General features: G+C 36.3%; 1 protein-coding gene across 2 annotated transcripts in view; it reads right to left on the bottom strand.

Annotated features, from left to right (window-relative positions):
- LOC150092336 (F-box/WD repeat-containing protein 4-like) overlaps positions 1 to 20967 on the bottom strand; it is a 122439-nt gene that overhangs the window by 24834 nt on the left and 76638 nt on the right. For both annotated transcript variants that reach the window (XM_090415059.1, XM_090415058.1), the window contains 2 exons: positions 6862 to 6927; positions 6619 to 6762 (listed from right to left, as the gene is read on the bottom strand). In XM_090415059.1, coding sequence (XP_090271185.1) covers positions 6619 to 6762; positions 6862 to 6927 — 210 coding nt within the window. The remainder of the gene's footprint in view (positions 1 to 6618; positions 6763 to 6861; positions 6928 to 20967) is intronic.

Raw genomic sequence — 20967 nt, 5'->3', positions numbered from 1 at the left:
AAACTCTTCCGCTGTAAGTATTCTGTTATACATTGAGAGGAAGATCCATAGCAGGCGGTGGAAGATGTTTTATCATTTCATAATGGATGTCATCAGGACCTATCATTTCACTAGGATGAGACAGAAAAAACAACTCTTTTCAGTTCCTTCTTAACAAATGGCTGATTGTATGGCTCAAGCCCACTGGCAGAAAAATTTAGCGGCTGTTTCTCTTATCAATATACTTCTGGAGGATATGAAGCTGTTGCTGAGATTCTGACAAAATTTTCTCCAAAAGTGTCTATAATAACTTTCGGATCAGCAACAACACATCTAATATGATCTAAGGTAGACAAACAGTAGGTCCGGTATCAACCTTTTATTTTCTGGATTTTATCCCTGCAATTTTTGCACTGGTTGTTTGAGTAATCAATGAGGTAAAATGGATCAAATCTGATTTTGATTCTGATGTCTCACATAACGTACTTTACCCCAAGCATGCTTAAGAGCTTGAGGCAGGGTATCTATTCAATATACCCAATTCTCTGTCTTGATATTTTTCGGCTGCCTGGCACTGAATTCTGCGAAAGCTTTGGACAGAGTGGGAACCAAGATGATGATTTTAAAATTCGGGCTGTTGCTTCCAGGACAATATAATCTGTTACATCTTTACTGCTTCGTTAATAAGTGTTTGAGCAGCATTAAATTTGGCAGGATGGTAAAAGGAATTCCAGTCAAACTGGTCCATATTCCACATAAGCACATGTGCTGGAGAACATGTTTCCTGTGAAGACATTGTGCAAAGAACAAGAAAACGATCACCTCCATATATGTTCTCTTCAATATTCCATGTGAGCAGTGGGAAAATGAAAGGGGAGAAGATTGTAATATTATCTACTGCAGAATATGAGTAGATAAGCATTTGGAAGAAGGTACCGAATCCATTTTTAAAAAAGAAATCATTATTGTCAAGGACTCAGTCAATAATACGACCTCATCCATTTGTGTTGGTGCAACCCCACAGAGTGTTGTGTCCATTAAAGTCACCTATGAGAAGTATGGGTTGAGAGAGTTGAAATATAAGATTATCTAGTTCAATCTCATTTATCTCACAACCCAGTGGTAAATAAATGGAATGTACTGTAATAAGAAATCCCACAGATAAGTGAACTGCTAGCTTTTGGAGCAGTATTAAGCTGGACATGATGGAAAGGAGGATGACTGAACACTAATAGATACTCCAGCACAAGGAGGACCATCTTCAGTTCTGTGTCCTTGCATATAACAATAAAATTCTTTAAAGTAGTGTTCTCACTAGTTTTTAAATATGTTTCTGCAGACAGAAACAGAAAAACTTATGTCTCTGCAGTAAAACCTCAATATCATCAACATTCCAACAAAACCCACAACAGTCAGATTGCAAAAATTTTCCTTCACAGACATTTCTGATTTCCAGGAGACTGAGGTCTTGTGCTGCAGAATACCCTAAAAACAAATACTGTACAGTGTATGCATTTCAGCTGTCAATGTCTATTCCAATATCTTTTATGATATGATCCAGGTAAAAGCAAGAATCTTTGTATTCCTCCCTCACTAAACACATACTGGCCACAGAATTAAAAACTCTTATTTTACGTATAGACAAGTGACTGTCAATCTCAATCCTCTTCAATTCCCTGTGCACAGTCTGGTGAGATATAGGTTGGAAATAGCCATCATTAAGTACTTTGGTCAATTGCTGCACACAGAAAGTTCTGTATGTCCATATAAGCTTTCTCAGACAATGGCGATCTCGTTCCTGACAGACTGTCTTTTGGACCACTGTTATGTCTAATAAATTAAAGATGACAAGAAGTTATATTCTTGATTTAATCCTTTAACCAAGTGAAAGCAAACGAAGTTTGCACATGAAGCAATTTCACAACTGGGCAACTCGTATATGGAGGTTAATGACTTAACATCACTTGCCTTAGTATCCCATAATGCAAAGCATATATCCTTATGGACATATAATGCTATGCATTATGGGAAGGGTCACTATCCAGATTGATTAAGACCTTTATTGAGGTCACATCAGTGAGAGTCAGACCCAGAAGTGAAACCACAGCTGAAGTAATGGAGAAGTCATATTTCCCTATATAAGTATCCAAAAGGTGTCACACCTTATTACTAAAATACTCTGGATTAGAGATAGACTTTGAAAGTTTTTCCACTTGGTTATACTATAACCAAGAAGTTCTTGGCATCTTTAATTTATAGTATAACCAAGTGGAAAAACTTTCAACATTTATCTCTAATCCAGAGTATTTTAGTAATAAGCTGTGACAACTTTTGGCCTCTTTTCTGCCACTCAGCTAAACATTATACCCCATAAGCATTCAATCTAGTCTTATAGGGAAAACTCTACACCAGTCACCATTTGTCACTTGCTCTGAATCCTCTTCACTTACACATTTCCAAAAACTTCAACTAAACAAATCTGTACACACAATAGTTCAGATGTGGTCATATCAAAGCGCCCTATAAAGAGGGATAAGAACCTTCTTATCCCTGCTTATCATCGGTGTTTCTTCACATCCAAATGATCCTTTGATATATTTATTTTATCCTGTTTTGAAATATGTCCTGTGTTCCCAATTACCCTTAAATCTGTAGCCTCATCAATTTCTTTCAATGCAATCTCATCAATTAATGATATCCAGTTTACCATCTCTTCAGCCTTAGTGCATAACCTTTATTATATTTAAACTGGCAGCCATGTTCTTCTATCAAAACTACCAGTCTATTAAGATCATCCTGTAGGATCTTTATATCAAATTATTAATACGAAGGAGGTCTGGAAAGTTCTCAATCATAGATGACAACACTATCAGCAAAATTTTAATTTTTGTAAGTTGGTACATCTGTCATAAGCATTCGTGTGAAACTGCAAGTCATTCTATCAAGTAGATTGTTTTATACAGCTGTCTGAAGCAAAAGCGTTGTTTGTATCCCTTGAAATGGATGAAATTGAGTGTCGCACGGTTATAAAATTTGAAAAAGAAGGTTTATCGTCAAAAGAAATTCATTTGAAGTTCATAAAAGTTTATGGGCACGCTTCTTCTTCATTTTCGACAATTAAGAAATGGGCTGCCTAATTTAAACATGGCCATATCAGCCTTTAAGATGATAGACATGAAGGAGGTCCAAAAAGTATAATAAACGCCAGAAATCATTGATCAAGTGCACGATATGGAATTGGATGACTGGCAAGTCAAAGTGCGTGAAACTGCTGGGACTATAGGCATTTCAAAAGAACGTGTAGGATATATTTTGCATGAAGAATTGCAAATGAAAAAGCTTTGCGCAAGATGGGTGTCAGGCTTGCTCACAGCAGATCAAAAATGCACTCGCATGAAAGTTTCTGAACAGTGCTTGGAGCGTTTTAACAAGAATAAAACTGATTTTGTGCATCGATTTATTACTATGGATGAGACTTGGATTCATCATTACACACCAGAATCCAAACAGTAGTCAAAACAGTGGACAGAAGCCGGTTGTTCAGCGCCAAAGAAGACAAAGTTGGCTCCATCAGCAGGAAAGGTCATGGCATCGGCATTTTGTTTATTAATTATCTTGAAAAGGGTAAAACAATAACCGCTGAATATTATTCCAATCTTTTAACCAGACTATACAAAAAAATTCAAGAGAAAAGACCCGGTTTGCAGAAGAAAAAAAATCATCTTTCATCAGGACAATGCACCTGCCCACAAAGGTGTTGTTTTGGCAATGGAAAATTAAGAGATCTGCACTATGAATTGTTGGAACATCCACCCTATTCCCCAGATTTGGCTCCCTCTGATTTCTATCTTTTCCCAAAACTAAAACTCTTCCTTGCTGGTCAGCGTTTTTCTTCGAATCAAGAGATGACTGGCTGTACAGGGGTATTTTGCTGATCTTACTGAGAACCACTACAACGACAGGATAATGGTGCTGGAGCATTGCTGGAATAAATGTATTAGTCTTAAGGGAGATTATGTTGAAAAATAAAAATAATTTTGAAATTATAAATTTGTTTTTTCATTGTTAGGCCAAGAACATTTCAGACTACCCTCGTAATTGCTCTTCCCAGTTTAGGATTAAAAGCAAACAATTGGATATTTCCAATCAAATCATTCTTAGTATTATTAATATAAAAACTGAACAATGTGGCCCAAGTAAAAAGCCCAGTGACACACTAATGATCACCTGCCTTTTCTTTGATGCAATTCCATCAATGTTATTCTCTGATGTCTGTTAATCAGCCATCTTTTTTATGCATGTCACTAGTTTCATATCCATCTCTGTTTGCTCCAATAACAGATTACTATATGGTGACCTGACAAATGCCTTTGCAAAGTCCAACAGTACCACGATGTAGCTATTTCTTTTTTCTAGCTCATCTCATTTTACTACAAAAATTTGGTAAATTACTAAAACAAGAGCCCACTTTTTACAAAGCCATGCTATTCCCTCATACAGTATCATATTCCTATCCACCTACTTCCTGAATTATATCCTTTCCTGAGATATTAAGTTTTCAAATTATAATTTGAAATCTCCATTTTGGAGCATTGTTTTATGTAATGGAACTATTTTCTCCTCTTTCCACAGTCCCTTGGCACTCTACCAGTGGTGAGACTTAAACAAACAGTTTGGTCACAGGCACAGCAATCACTCTCTCTCTTTCTCTGTCTCTCACTCCCCCCCCCTCTCATACAACCCCATAGCTGTTTACAATAAGATTTTTATTTTTTAATATCCAAAACATCTCAAGTTCTCATACCTCTATTCTTATCTCAATTCCTGTCACACTGGTCACAGCAAATATAATGCAGTGACCTGCATTATATTTGATATATATATATATATCAAATGATAGGATGATATGCACTTGAAAAGTAATCACTTAGTATTCAACTATTTATTCTGCTTCTGTCACATTCTTAACATCAGTGTTCATTAAAGTTATCCTTCATAATCATTCTCTCTCTTTGGCTTACCATGTATTGCAAGAAACACTTTGGGACAGGCCTGCTTAGCTAATTTTCTCTCATAATCTGCATTCTTTATGACCAAGCTAGTTCCTCTTCTGGACATGCTTTTCATTGCCAATGAGTGTGCAATGCAAAGCATCACATCTTCTCCTTGTATATCCTCAACAACTTTTCTTTTGCAGCTCATGCTTAATGACGATACTCTTTCATTTAACTTCCACCTGATTTATCCAACATTGACCCTAGCTACACAATCTGCTAGTGCTTTTCTTAAATACTTCTTGGTTATTTTCCATGCATTAATAACGTCTTTCTCTAGCAGTTTCTTAAGCCATACTACAGCTCCAAGCTGTCTTCAAATCTTCTCATAAACAGCAGCTTCATAGTTCCACATATCAGGTGTGGCTATTAAATAACATGACTTGATGCAAAAATGTGGTTTATTATTAAAATTGTACAACTTAATTGTTTTCCCCTCCCTCAACAAATGTCAGCTATTTCATGATGTCAGTGCAAATTTGTTTGTCCGGCAAAGCAACTTCACACGTGTTTCTTTTATAATGGCCTACAGACTAACTACAAGCAATAGCAAACAATGCTTATCTAAACTGCTTCTAGAACCTTTAAGGTCATTGATGGTGCAAGCGCATTCACTGCTACGAGTACACGATTTACAGCGCACCTTGTCTCGCTATTTAATAGCCACACCTCGTATATTCCTTTTGAACTAAAAATCCAGATGCTTAGCATCTTCCAGGTCGAGACTGCATGAGCACTTTGCAAAGAGGTTATCTTATTTAACAAATTATCTGATGCTATCACCAAATCCAACACTCTCTCAAACTCTGAGTTCCTTCCTTCATATACTATGTTAGATAATTTTCTCTTACCTGTGCAAATTTCATTTCCATTATGAGAGACTTCAATAATGGGAACATAAATTACTGTGCTCATTAAGCTAATTGCCAATGAATGCCAACCGACATAAACTTTTGCACCTCCTCGCCTACAGCAGCAACCAACTCTGTGTTCTGTCCTATTGGCTTTTAATCCACGCCAGATAGCTTCCGATACACTGCTTCCCTCAATCCTAACTTCCAGCTCAACTTCTATTCTTGTTAGTTGCAGTTCTTTGGCTCTAATTAGGAATACTTATGCCTCTTGTTCTCTCTCTATCTATTCTCCCTGAGACTACAACATCCCTTATATTCTACTCTTATAACAATATCCTCCTCCATGAACTAAGTGTCACTAATACCTATAATCTTTGGCCAGGTCAAGGTAAAAATTGCCAGAAACTCCTTACCCTTGCCAGTGATGCTTCTGACATTAGTATGCATGCATGAATATTCCCTTGTGCTCACATGTACTCTTGCAACTTTTAATAACTATCCCATTCAGATATGAGATATAAGAAATTGCATCCTTTGATCTTTCTCATTCTAATTCATCTTAAAGATACACACGTTTATCTGCACTCTTCTCCTCCCCTACCCAAATAGTATTAGTTTTCTTGATTTTGCACTTCCATTCTCTTACTGAACAAAACTTTCTCCAGATACTAATTCCTAACTTTACATATCCATTTAAAATTAACTATGGTTAACTTTTAGTACATACATACCAGTTAGATCCACGCCTTGTATCCCATAATCTGACACAAGTGTCATAACCACAGGACAACACTTCAGAAGAGGTCTCTGGTAGTACATGTAGGACACCTGCTCCATTTCTGTAACCACTCCCAAAAGAACATATCTGATTTCCCCTAAACAATATTAAATGAATTTATACATTTCTAAATTAATATTTTAAATTCACTGAATATCAAAAAATAACACAACAGAAATAGAAATTATATACTGACGTTTCCAGGTCAAATAACTGAAGTGGTGGAATGTTACTATAACCAGCTGATCCACATAGGACTGATCTATAATGAGAAAGGGGGATTGTAAATTATTAAAATAATAACAAAATAAATACATTTATTTAAGTAAAATAAATCTATATAGTAATGTGACAACCACACATTACTTCGCTAAATTTTTTACATATTTTATAGATGTGTGAAAAGATGCTACTGTCACTGAACTGAAATCCAGACAGTTTGTGGATATGTCGAGTGAGCCTAAATGGCTTAACTTTATCAAATAATTTGATTTTCAGTAAATGTTTTAAATTAATGCAAAATTCAGTCTCATAAGGTAGATCAGGTAATTTTGCAAAATGCATACCTTTTACACTTGTTTTGTCTGTCAATACCCATATCACAGTTCCGTTCTATAACTGGACAGAATTAATGAAATTTGTATTATTATTAATCTCTGTCAATCACTTTTCCATTTTGAATTTAATCTGACTATTTTAGTGGCAAATAGATAAAAGTGTTTGAAATAATATACCGGAATATATATATATATAAATGCTCTGGTTGACAAGATTTTAATGAGATTTAGTATTTAAGATACACAATTTTCAAATCAGTTGCGTAGCTAGGGAAGGGTGGAGGGGGCAATCTGCCCTGGATGGCACTTTGAACCATTTTGAACTTTTGCAGTTAATTCTAAAATACAGTCTTGAGAACTCAGTTCCAAATACTGTAATTTTCCTCACAATTGCTAAGTGTTGCTAGTTGCGAGAGGAATTTTTCTAAATTAAAACTGATTATGAATTACCTACATTACTATGAAATAGACTTCACCAATGTCATCGATGATTTTTCTAACAGAAAAGCAAGAAAAATAACATTTTAGAATACTGGAATTAAAGTTTTACTTCAAAAATTAAACATAGTGTTTTAATTTATTTCCCTATATGTTATTTTGACTTTTTGTATTATTTTTGGTGTGTATTGAGAGGGGCAGCAAACTCAGGGACCACCCCGGGCAGCAAAAGCTCTAGCTATGTCACTGTTTCAAGTCACCACAACTTGTTCAAAATCAGGCCATTTTGTGGCCTATTTAGGTAAAACAATCTGTAATGATCCAAAAGGCAGTAAATAAACTGTCTATAGTACATAAACCACAAAAGGTTCTTCAACAGGCACCATATGAAGCATGGCACTATAAGAATGCTATTGCAAAACAATTCTTTTTTTTTTTTTTTTTAAATTATTGCCTTGGATAACTCACTACTGGCCATCAAGTATTCTGGCAACAAACAAAAATGTTATATATTGATAATAACTGTTTCACAAGAAAATTTAAAGAAGCCGCACAAATGCTTAGGATCCCTACACAGTGTAAAAATCAAGGCTTGATTTTACATCAAGTGTGGTCCGCTTTCATCAAAAATTTAACTGCCACAGACCTAGGATATAGCATGCGTGAACCACAGAACATGACAACAACTAGCAATGTTCCAACACACGTACAGTAACAAATATATCATTTGTATTGTGGTTTATCAATTTGTTTAACAGTTGTGAAGTTATAAAAAATGTGTAATTAATCATCAATAAACTGTTGTGTAAAACTTATGTACCATTACCCCTGATGATGCGGCACATGAAACTTGTCAGGTAATTTAATTGTTTATTTTTAATAAACTCTTTATATTAAATGTGGTTTCAATACCGAAAACTACCTACAGTTCTTCAATTTCTAGATTTGATTTTAGCAGCATTTTCAAATATTTCTATGGGAAATGAATGTAGTTTAGTACAGTAAAATAGACTTAATATTCTCAATGAGTTAAACATAAATTAATTTTAAAATTTTCTCTGACAACAGACATAGTTCAGTTTAGTAACTATTTTCTTAAGTTATAACTGACAACATTAAAATAATTACTGCAAAATTAAGTGCATTCATAAAGAAGTATAAGCATTTAAAATATCGAAGAAATTTTCACTGATCACAGTATTTCAAATACTTTTAATTAATAAATTTGATATGCATTTAATACTAACCAGAATGAAATTTCAAATTTGTAAGCTGTGAATATCAACCTGAAGTGTGGTACTGAGAGCTATCTGGGTAAAACATAGGAAATCATCACTATAAAAAGTAATGCCTACTTTTGAATAGAACAGAAATATATACAATGATTAGATGATACTTATTGCCTATGCTATATATTCATTATGATTGTGGATATATTTTCCTAAATGTTGAACCCAAAACATACAAAGATACTGGAAAGAAATGCATGGCATTACTTGTTGAACCACTCTTTAATATATTTTTAATTCTTCAGTGTTCAAGTGAAAGTGATACTTTAAAAGATATCAAATTAAATTTGATGGATATCCTAGTGAGTAGCAAGCAGCCTAGCATTACTGTGACACACAACAATATACGAGTATGTATGTCATGATAATGTTGATTAATAAAAGACAACCTAAGATCATCAGATCTAAGGTTGTCTTTTCTTTTTTTTTTTCATAAGGCATTAAAAAATACTGTTCAAATAATGCTGTATTATTAATATCCAAAAGATGTTTAAAGAATTTTGTAACTTAAAACATGATATTTATTTCTTTCAGGGTTATTGCACGGAAATCAGCATTCATTATGTAGAACATCTACAGCGTGTTCTAAAAATTCACGCAAGAAGTAATTTTGATAGAAAACACAGGTTTTTAATTAAAAATTGTAATTTCTTATTGATTCATAAAGTATACAGTATAGGGTTATGCATGGAATAGCATATCAGGTTGGCCTCCACGGCTTTGCTGGCACATACGCACTCTTTTGTCGAAATTTTCCACGACCGTTTTGCATAAATGTGGCTGAATTTCGTTGATACAGCGCTCAATTTCCTCCTTCAAGGCGTGGGTGGTCGTGGGCTTGTTGGCATAAATCTTAGACTTCAAAAAACCCCAAAGAAAAAAATTCCAACGGCGGGCAATTCTGATCACCAAAACGGGAAATTACACGACCAGGAAATGACTCATGCAGTAATTGAATTGTTTCTCGGGCTGTATGGCATGTAACACCGTCTTGTTGAAACCACATGTCGTCCACATCCATATCTTGCAATTTAGGCACAAAAAACTGGATTATCATGTCACGATAGATACACCATTAACTGTTATTGCCTTACCAGCCGCATTTTTGAAGAAGAATGGACCGATGATGCCTCCAGCCCAAAATCTGCACCAAACAGTGACACGTTGTGGATGCATTTGTTTCTCAACAATCACTTGTGGATTTTCTGAACCCCAAATGCGACAATTTTGTCGAAGCCATCAAGATGAAAATGAGCCTCATCGCTGATGATGATTTTGTTCGAAAAATAAGCATTCACTTGTTGTTGTTCCATAATCCATTCAACGAACTCTCTTCGCTGTGTGTGTGTGTGTGTGTGGTCATTTTTAATAACCCTGAACTGTCAGCTGTCTTTTTTTTCTCATTGGCAACACTTTACTGCACAAATGCCGCTAAATTTAAATCTTGCGTGAATTTTGGGACACCCTGTATATAGATATACTGATGGTGTACAATTATCAGTAATTATGGAGACAAACTATAATGTTAGAGATCTTACTTCAATTAGATTAAAACAATATTCAGTATTTTAGCCTTCATATTAGGATTACCCTCATGAATACAAATATATACATTAGATCCGCAATCTACATTGTTCATTGTAGTAACCAATGTAGATTGCGGATATATGTAGATCACTGAATGACCAAAGTAGTTAGACTACATCTAACTGCTTTGGTCAACCTTATTCCAATGCATCCAATCAGTCTTATCACAGTGTGAGGAAGTAATCACATATCCAGCCTATTCCAAAATTGAGAGATAAACATCTACTGTCAAAATACTGACCAACTGCCATTACCTTGGTCCTCTTCAAAATAATGGAAAAAGTCATCAACACTCAACTTCTCCACCACCCAGAGGCCCACCAGTTAACATGTTCACTGCCACTCGTTTATAATAGAACATCCCTAGGCCACTCAGAATAACAGCATGACCTTACCACAGTGCCAACACATCCACGTGATTTGACCGCCCAGGTCAGACTGAATTATGTAGCACAGAAACACGAGTCTTGCAACACTTAGACGTGCCAGTGGTGCATATGCAAATACCAGTTACACGTTTTAAAGCATCAGTGACAGTGAATGTGCTAATCAGTGACTACCAGTACCGATTCTAACATTCAAGATTCACAGCTGACCTCTAAGCTTACATTATCCACCATACGACATGTGCCATGGAAAGGTTTGGAGAAACTTGTGCTGTCACTCGACATTCCCATAGCTTTTGATAATGTCTGGCATCGAGACCTGCTAAACCTCTCTTCAAGTTTCACTACCAATGCAAGAGTGCCTCAGGACCTATGTCCTATCACTTATTCTCTTTCCTCTATACATAAATGACCTATTTTCAATTACTATTAATCCTATTCAGAGCTCTGCAGATGACAGTACTCTCCATTCATTCATCCTACTCATTTGATAAATCATGCAATGCTCTGAAACATTGATCTACATATCATCCTTCAATGGGGTTAGGACAATTTGGTCACCTTCACTGTCACCAAACAAACAGTTTTTCCTTTTCTCTTGCAAAAGAGATCTTAGCTCATCTACACTTATTCTCAGTAATACACAAATCACTAGACAGGATCAGAATCCTCTACTTGAACTAACGTTTACCTCCAGTCTCTCCTGACATACACAAATCACATCAATAGCTTCCTCAGCATCCATAAAACTAGGCACTCTCTTTTGTTTAAGATACTATTTTCTCCCAACCAACTCTTAACTGTATATAAATCCCAAATCTAGTCATTCTTAGAGTACTTCTTGCAGGTTTGGGATGGTGCACCTAAAACTTCCCTAAAAATTCTTGACTTTGTTCAGAGGAGAGAAATTCAGCTCAAAGATGATTCCTCCCTTACAGATTTACTTCAACCTCTCTCTCACACACACACACACACACACACACAATGTTTTAGCACTGTGTCTATTCTACAGGTACTTCAATGGTCACTGCCTTACGGAACTGCAACCATCATTCCTCCATTTTCCGTTGCACCTGTTAATACAAGAGCAGAAACTGCCCAGCATTCCTTTACTGTGCAACAGCAAGCACCTTGAACCTGCTTCTCCTCTTCCTCTTGTATTCGATCTACCATTGTCCTCTGGAACAGCCTTCCTTATGAAGTATCCCCAAAAAACTACAACCTACAACTTTTCAAATAAAAGCCTTCTATCTCACTCCTCAACTGCATCCCACACATAGTAATGATGTGCTTATAGGTCCTTCAACTGCTCATGTATGGTATCAATAGAAATAAAATGAAACAATAAGAGAAAAAAAAAAACTGACCCCAGCCTAATTTCTGATGGGGGAAAAATCATAAATAGAATAGACTGGTAAAACTACATCAGTGGTTACTAGTTACAGGCTTCCTATAATCCTGTAATTTTAAGTTATTTATTTTCTAAGACCCACTGGATCAAAATTTCTTTTCTTCCTGGTATCCAATATGTGGGTTAATCCTGGTTGAAAAACTGCTAAAATTTTCTTTTCTGGATGCAATATGGGTTGTAGATGAGCAATCCAAATCCTTGGAATTTTTAAGCTGTCATTTTTGTTGAAGTTGGGTTGTTTGATAAGCATTTCATAGGCTTCCTGGAATTTACATTTGTATAGGTTTTTGGTCTGATGTTAAGACGAGGCAGCTTTGCAGTCAATCCTGTATCAAATTTGAAGTTCATGGTCAGAAAAACCTGCATTTCTGTAATGAAGGAATCTGATGTGTCGTTTGGTTCTTTTTTTTTTTTTTTTAGGATTGTAGTCCTATTTCAACTATGTAGGGTAGGTATTACAGGTGCAACTGATGAATTTGGTATATACCTGAGTGAACATGAGGGGTAAAAGCAAATGCATAAAAAGGCTGAGTATATTTTATTTTCATTGGCGGTTTAAAAGTGGCCATAATGTTGCATTTTTGCATTGTGCTGTCTATTCTTTCACATATTTCCCATGCATATACAGGATAGCTAGGGTTAATTGTAATTTTTTAATTTATTTATTTTTGATTGTATATGAAAGATTGTATCTGGGAAGTGGCTAAAGGTGTGGAATTTACAATTAAGACAGGGTACATGTGGAATTATCGGGCTGGTAAGTATGACAAGCTTAGGAGTTTGATTGGATCAGTGCCATGGCATGTAAAACTGCAAGGGCTAGATGTTGATAGTGCATGCGAGGCGGTTAGGAAGTGTTTGCATGAAGCAATGGCTGACTGTATACCTAGAGTACAAATAATAAATCAAGTAGGGGTTAAATGGATGAATAACACCATTAAGCTTGAGCTGCAAAAAAAAGAAACGACTATGGAGGGAATTTAAGGAAAAAGGTGACTGGCAGGCACATGAACGGTATAAAGCGCAGGTCAGAAGGGTAACGAGTGTGGTAAGAAAAGCAAAAATGGATAATGAAAGAACATTAGCCATGCAGGCTAAAGAGAATTCCAAACAGTTTTTTCAATATGTTGCAAGTAAAAGAAAAAATGTATATAGCAGAATGATTTTAAAGAATGCCGATGGAAGGGAGGTAATCGAATCAGTTGATATAGTTGAATTAGTGAGCGAGAACTTTGCAAGAATATATCATCCAGGTGGTGACATTGCAGGAATGAATGAATGAACCAATAGATTATATGGGAATTGTGGTCAATGAAGTGGAGGTGAGTAGTCTATTACAAAACCTCAATGTCAATACATCTGTGGGATTGGATGGTATACCAGCTCGTGTCGTATGTGAAGTGGCTAAAGAACTGTGCCCTTGACCATTTTGTTTAATTTGAGTCTTGGGTCTGGGTTAGTCCCGAGCGGTTGGAAAGAGGGGAAAATAGTTCCACTGCATAAAGGAGGCTCCAAGACTGCTGTTGTAAATTACCTACTGATTAGCATATCAGGAATCGTTGTCAAGGTCTTGGAGAAATTAGTCAAGAAAAAAATACAGGATTGGATAGATGAAAATGGGATACTGTATGGAGGACAACATGGTTTTGTGAAGGGTAGATCATGCCTCAGTAACTTGCTCACGTTTTATAACACAGTGATGGCTGAACTGGATAAGGGTAATGGGTTGACAGTGATTCTACTAGACCTCGCTAAGGCGTTTGACAGGATATCACATGGAATTCTAATCAGTAAACTGTAGCATATGGGTATGGATATAGGGTTTGTGAGATGGATAGGAGGGTGGTTGATGGAGAGATACCAGAGAGTGGTTTATTCAGGAGTAGAGTCCAAAAGACGGCTTGTGACTAGTGGTGTGCCGCAGGGTTCTGCTCTTGGACCACTACTTTTCAATTTGTCATCATCATCATCAAATTCCTGCCATGTACCCTCAAGGGGTGTACAGGATATGACAGTACTACATGAAAAAATTACATCATTACTAACTTCCTATCTACAATTTTCCTCCAAATCAGTCTGTTACTTGTCAAGACTCCAACATTGTCAGATCTTATATTTCTATCGTCTGAGGCACTTTGTACCGTATCAATCCACCTATATCTTGGTCTTCCTCTGGGTCGTTTTCCTGCCAACCTGGCAGAGAACACTTGTTTTGCTAATCTTTCCTCTCCCATTCTATTTAAGTGACCATACCATCTGAGATTAGCTCTGCTAACGCATTCCTGGATGCTGACAATGTCAAGTTCTTTCCTAATATCCTCATTTTTAATATGATATTGCCATTGATGCCATCTGTTCACGCCTCTAATCTTTCTCAGGACTCTCATATCTGCGGTCTCTAGTCTTTGGTCAAGTGTTTTACTTCTGACCCAGCTCTCAGATCCATAAGTTAAAATTGGTTTGAACACAGTCTTGTATACAGCTAATTTAGTGTTCCGACTAATTTCTTTCTTATTCTATATGAATTTATTCAATTGACTTTCCACGATACCAGCTTTGCTGATTCTGTTGTCTATTTCTATATTTAGTTTACCATCTTCAGTAAAAATTGTGCCTAAGTAGCTGAAATGTTTTACTTGTTCCACAGGTTCTCCATTCACAACACAGTTGACATTTTCAATGATTCTGCCTATTTTCATTGTCTTTGTCTTTTTATTGCTGACCTTCATACCATATCTATTACAACAGCTATTCAATTTAGTCAGAGAATCTTGCAGACTTGTAGCAGATTTATTTAGAAGTATAACATCATCCGCATAAAGCAAAGAGCTGACATTAACATCTCCAATTTTGATATCAGGTTTAATACCACATTCCTTCATTATGTGATCCATATAGATAATGAATAACAGAGGGGATAATGTACATCCTTGTCTCACACCAGATTTAACATTAAACCATCTTCCTGTACTTCCTTCAATTCTAACTGCTGACTCACAACTCAAATAAAGACTAAATATTGCTTGATATAATGCCCCATTGACACCATATAACTGCAGCGTATTGAATAGCTTCTCTCTTGGCACCTTGTCATATGCCTTTTCCAAATCGACAAAACTTAAATACAGATCTTTGTTATATTCCCATGCTTTCTCAACTATTTGTCGTAAAGTGAAGATATGATCCTGACAGCCTCTATTTGGCCTGAATCCAGCTTGTTCTTCACCAAGCTTTTCTTCCACAATTCTTCTCAACCGTTTCTCAAGTATACTTGCATAGATCTTGCCAGGAACACTCAGTAGGGAAATACCTCTGTAATTCTCACATTCAGTTTTATTTTCCTTTTTATATATGGGTACTATGAGAGCTCTACTCCAATCATCGGGAATTCGTCCCTCTGTCCAGGATTTCTGAACTATGCAGTGCAGCCACTGTAAGACTCTTATACCACCATACTTCAGCATTTCTGGTCGAATATCATCTACTCCTGCTGCCTTTCCACATTTCAAGCCTTTGATGGCTTTTTCTACTTCAAGTATGGATATGTATTCCTGACTGCATGCCTGGTCAGTGTTTTTTATCACTGTGCTGTCATCACTGCTTGTTTCATTTAGCAGTTTTTCAAAGTAATTACTCCATACTTCAAGGATATCTTTTTCTCCTGTTTTCATTTCACCTTTATCATCTCTAATAACTTTTACAGCACTCTTTCCTCCATTCCTAAGCTTCTTCAACAACCTCCAGAATATTTTGCCACCTTCTTGATATTTATTTTCTATATTCTTGCCAAAGTCCTCCCATGACTTTTGTTTAGCTAGTTTTACACACTCTTTAGCTTTCTTACATTTGTCTCTGTATTCTGTAAGAGTAAAAGCTGACTTATTTGCCAGGAACTTTTGATATGCTTTCTTCTTTTCCTTCACTGCCTCTTTAACTTCCTGTGTCCACCAGGGAGTTCTGATTTTTTTATCTTTGCACATAACCTCACCACATGTCTCTCTGGCAGAATCAATCAATGTTTCCTTCAGAGTTTGCCACTGAATCTCCAAGGTTTGATTACTGTTCTCAAACTCTTTCATTTTCTTTTCAATAATATTTCTGTATTTTAGTCTACAGTTTACATCTGAGAGCTGCTCAACTTTTATTCGCTTTAAAACTTTCTTACATGTTATTCTTTTCAATATGAAATTCAATTTTATCCTGCTCAAGACTAAATAGTGATCACTTCCAATTTCAAATCCTCTGTACACTCTGGTGTCCTGCACCAGGGAGAAAACATCACTATCAACAATAACATAGTCAATGAGACTTTTCTTATTCCTAGCCTCTTCTCTCCATGTGAATTTGTGCACATTTTTATGTTGGAACATGGTGTTAGTAATAACCAGTCCATGTCCTGAGCAGAAATCCAACAGATATTTGTCATTATTATTATTAGCTTTGCTCTTTTCTCCAAATTTTCCCAAAATATTTTTGTATGTCTCACAATCATTTCCTACTCTACTATTTAGATCCCCAACAAGGACCAACTTTTCCTTTTTCATTGTGTCAGTTGCTTTTTCTAAAGCCTCAAAAAATTCCTCCACTTCTACCTTAGTAGAACCTTCTGTGGGACCATAGGCACAAATAAGTCTCATTGTCCAGTTCCCCATTCTCATATTTGACCACATTACTCTACTTGACACTGCCTACCATTCAAGAAAATGAGCCTCGTATTTTGTGTTGAATACTGTGACTACTCCTTCTTTTCCTTGATTGTTATTGCCTGAATATAACATTTTGTATTTATTGCTCAGAAAGATCTCACCAGTTTTGGTCTTTTTTGTTTCAGTCACCCCTATTATGTCGATCTGGTAGTTATCTAATTCCTCAGCTAGCTCCATTTCTTTGCCATTCAGGCTTCTTACGTTGATAGTACCGATCTTTAACTCTGGTGATGTTGAGTTGGGGTTTGTTTTCAGATTTGTTCCAGTAGCTGACTTTTCGCTGTTCGCCCTGGTTCCCTGGCGAAAACAACGGGGGCCTTGTTTAACCGGGCGACGCCCCAGCCGGCATGAAATTTTGTCATGTTGTACCATCATTTTTTATTTTGGTTTAACCAATAAGAATACAATTTGGTCGGCTAAATCCCAAATTGCCAGCCCATCCTCGTTCGTTCAGTATCAAAGTAGATACCCAACAGGGTGCACCACGAGAAGGTGAGGATTGGACATTAGGTCAGAAGCCCTGGACGGTTCTGCGCATTCCTTTAAAGGCTATGTGGAGGTCTCCTCTCAGTTATACAGCTTTGACCCTTAAGCACCCCCTTTTCAATTTGTTCATTAACGATATAGGAAGGAATATGAGAGTGTTCACTTGTTTGCTGATGATGTAAAGTTGGGTAGAGCAATTATGAGTGCATAGGATGTCATCAAAATTTTGCAAGATGATTTGGATAGTTTGGAGGACTGGGCTAAGGAAAATGGATGTTGATTTAATATGGCAAAGTGTAAGGTTATGCATTTTGAGGTGAAAAGATTAGCAGCAGTATGTCACATTGGTGGAACCGTACTCCAGGAGATTGATGAGGCCAGGGATTTGGGAGTGTTGGTGGATAGGGAGTTGAAGTTTAGGGGGCACATTGCAAAAGTGGCTAAATCAGCTCATCAAATCACTTGGTTGCTGAAAAATACTTTAACAAGCAGAGACAAACAAGTTATTGTTCCTCTGTATCGAGCCTTGATAAGACCCCATCTAGACTACTGTGCCTGATATGGGTGCCAGGGTTTCTTCTTGATGGGGAGGAGGTGGAGAGGATCCAGAGGCGAGTGACCAAGATGATAGCAGGTCTATGGAATGAACCTTATGAGAACAGGCTGAAGATTTGTGGGTTGCAAAAATTGGTCGATAAGCAGAAAAGGGGTTATATGATTGAGACATTCAAATTACTGAAGGGTTTCTATAAGATTAATTCAGAAGATATTTTTGAGAATAGGACTGGTGGTGGGAGGACTAGGGGCCATACATGGAAGCTGGGCAAGAATGTGGTTAGCAAGGGTGTTAGAGCTAGGTTTTTTACTTGGAGAGTGGTGAATGAGTGGAATAAGCTGCCAGATTCTGTTGTGGGTGCTATGACTGTGAATGAGTTCAAGGCGAGGTATGATAGATATTGTGTGAATATCGAATAGTTGTTCTTGACATGATGTTATGGCCTCCCTCGATGAGTCTGTCGACACCTTGGAGTTGCCCGAAATAATAATAATATTTGTGAAGATTCTATGGATTGTTTTCTTGTTGTAGCCATTTTTAGTAAACATTTTGCTTATTACTTCAAATTCATATTTCAGAGTCTGCTCATCAAAGCAATTGTTAGAGCTCTGTTTTTGAGGTTGCAGATGTTTTTGTGTAGGAGTGTGGCATAAATCTATGTTATGTATTGAGCCCATACATATAGGTTTGAGGGATGACATGCAACAAGTGTATCCAGAAAATGCAGTGCATGATATTTTCAGTTTCAATGGTGAATTGAATGTGTCTGTTGTTTTGTTAGGTGGCTGAGGAAACTGTTTAAAGTTTGAAAGCCAATGGGCCAAATACATGTCATCAACATATCTTAGCCAAACTATAAATAAAAGTCAGCTATGGTTAGGATGTGGTGGAACCCATGGCTGTACTTCTCTTTTAGAGGTAGAAATAGTTTTGTCACAAGAAATAACCAGACTGCAATATATAGGAAAAAGGCAGACCATGATGTTGAGTGAAAATTTCTCTTGTAAGAGAAGAGCTGTGTCAGTTAGGATGTTTTTGAAAAGGACAGTTATATAAAAACTGACTAATAAATCATCATTATTGAGTGTGATCCTTAATTTTATTTATGAAGTGTTATGTGTTTTTTATGGGGGGGGGGGGGGAAATGGCCTATTAATTCCTTGATTGCTGATGCTAGTTTATTTGCTAAGTGATAATTAGGACTCTCAATCCCTTCAACTATTTAAAATGAAATATGAAATTCCTCTCCAGCCTAAATTTAAACACAAACATCAGGGCCACAGCAAGATGAGAATCTACAGGTTGTTGGTTAAAGCGAATAAGTTAACCATTAAACCAACTAGGTTGGCCGAGTAGTTAACGTATCCACTCTCCAGCCAAAAGGCTGTGGGTTCAAACCCAGACGTGGGTGTTTGTGATTGTCTGTGAAAATACTAGTGGTGGTTGGCAGTAGATGGCATTGGTAGTAGATGGCGTAGATGATGAAGGTAGTTGCAGTTGAGAGAGTGGTGGAGATGGAGAGTTGTAAAGTAGGTGCCCTCCCTCGATGAGTCTTTGGACTTCCTGGAGGTGTTAATAATAATAATAATATTTGAAAGAGGCTATAAAAAATAGTTGAAGAATACCTTGGGAGAGAACAAGGTTTAGGCCAAACAGTCAAGATATCACAGGCTAAAATCTGCATTTAAGGTTTTCTTTTTTTTTTTTTTTTTAATGCAAATCCCACTCATGAAATGTGAAACACCTAACATGCATCATTAGTACCATGGGTTAGCTAAGGGTACAAATTCAGAAAAACATGATCTAGAGACCAAACATAAATTAATAAAAAAATGAATCAACTAAATAATAATAATAAAAAATTAGCATACATATGCTGTCTTTCAGCATACACATAAATTGGTATCCAGAAAATTAACTGAAAAAAGCAATTTATTGAAAAACAATTAATCGAATAAACAACTGATAAAAAAAATAGTTCACTGAACAACAGTTCATCAAATAATGGTTAAAAATGAATTATAAGACACGTAAGTGTATTTATCAAGAAGAACTGAGTTTTTAATGGATTAAGTTGTGATCTAATTGAAGCTTAGCATGATATTCCCTTCATCTAGACATGTGTAGCAATTTTTTTTTTTTTTTTTTTGAGGGATATTCTTTTCAATAAGTAAATGTGTTTCGTTTATTTTATGTGTATTTCACAGAATCTCGAAAAACTTATGTAAAAATTTTAATTATTATCCTCCTCCCCTTATTGGTTGGTGGAGTAGCAATGTTATTTTACTAGAGAATAATTAGAGAAGAAGATGCTTTCCCATTGTCTTCTTTATCTGGTAAGTGTTTTACGTCTGTAGATATGTGTGTATTCATGGAGTCCGGTTCGTGGGATGAAATGCACTAGTTTCATGCAGTAAAACCCTGCCATTTCCATATAAGATTAGATAACTTACCTTCAGTTGAAGAGGACTATATACAAGTTCTTCGTGCCATGCACGGGATTTGATTGCAGATCTTTCTAACTAAAGGGCTTCGTTTATACTGACTGAACCTCAGAGACTCCATTATTATTAGCAGTAATAGTATGGTGAAGTCTGCACACACATACCAGATATATCGGATGGATTTTACTCAGATTTGGTATTTGAACCTTTTACAAAAATTTTCCAAACCATTTCAGTTCAACTATATTCAGAGCTAGAGAGGGACAACATGTTGGCATTTTATATTGCAATAACTCTCTGACTTAGTGAATATTTGCAACCATTGGAATTTGTAAAACACACTTGATAAATCTGATTTATAAAGAATTCTGTGTGGCTCAGTTTTACTTCCAATGGGATCACTTTTATTACAAAATTTTGGTAAAGAAGTTTTAAAATGATA

This window comes from Typopeltis vanoorti, chromosome 26, assembly GCF_054136105.1.
Source record: "Typopeltis vanoorti isolate ZY-2024b chromosome 26, IOZ_Tvanoo_1.0, whole genome shotgun sequence".
In the NCBI taxonomy this organism is placed as follows: Eukaryota; Metazoa; Arthropoda; class Arachnida; order Uropygi; family Thelyphonidae; genus Typopeltis; species Typopeltis vanoorti.
Note: the sequence above shows the minus strand (reverse complement) of the source record. Positions and strands in the feature narration are given on the sequence as shown.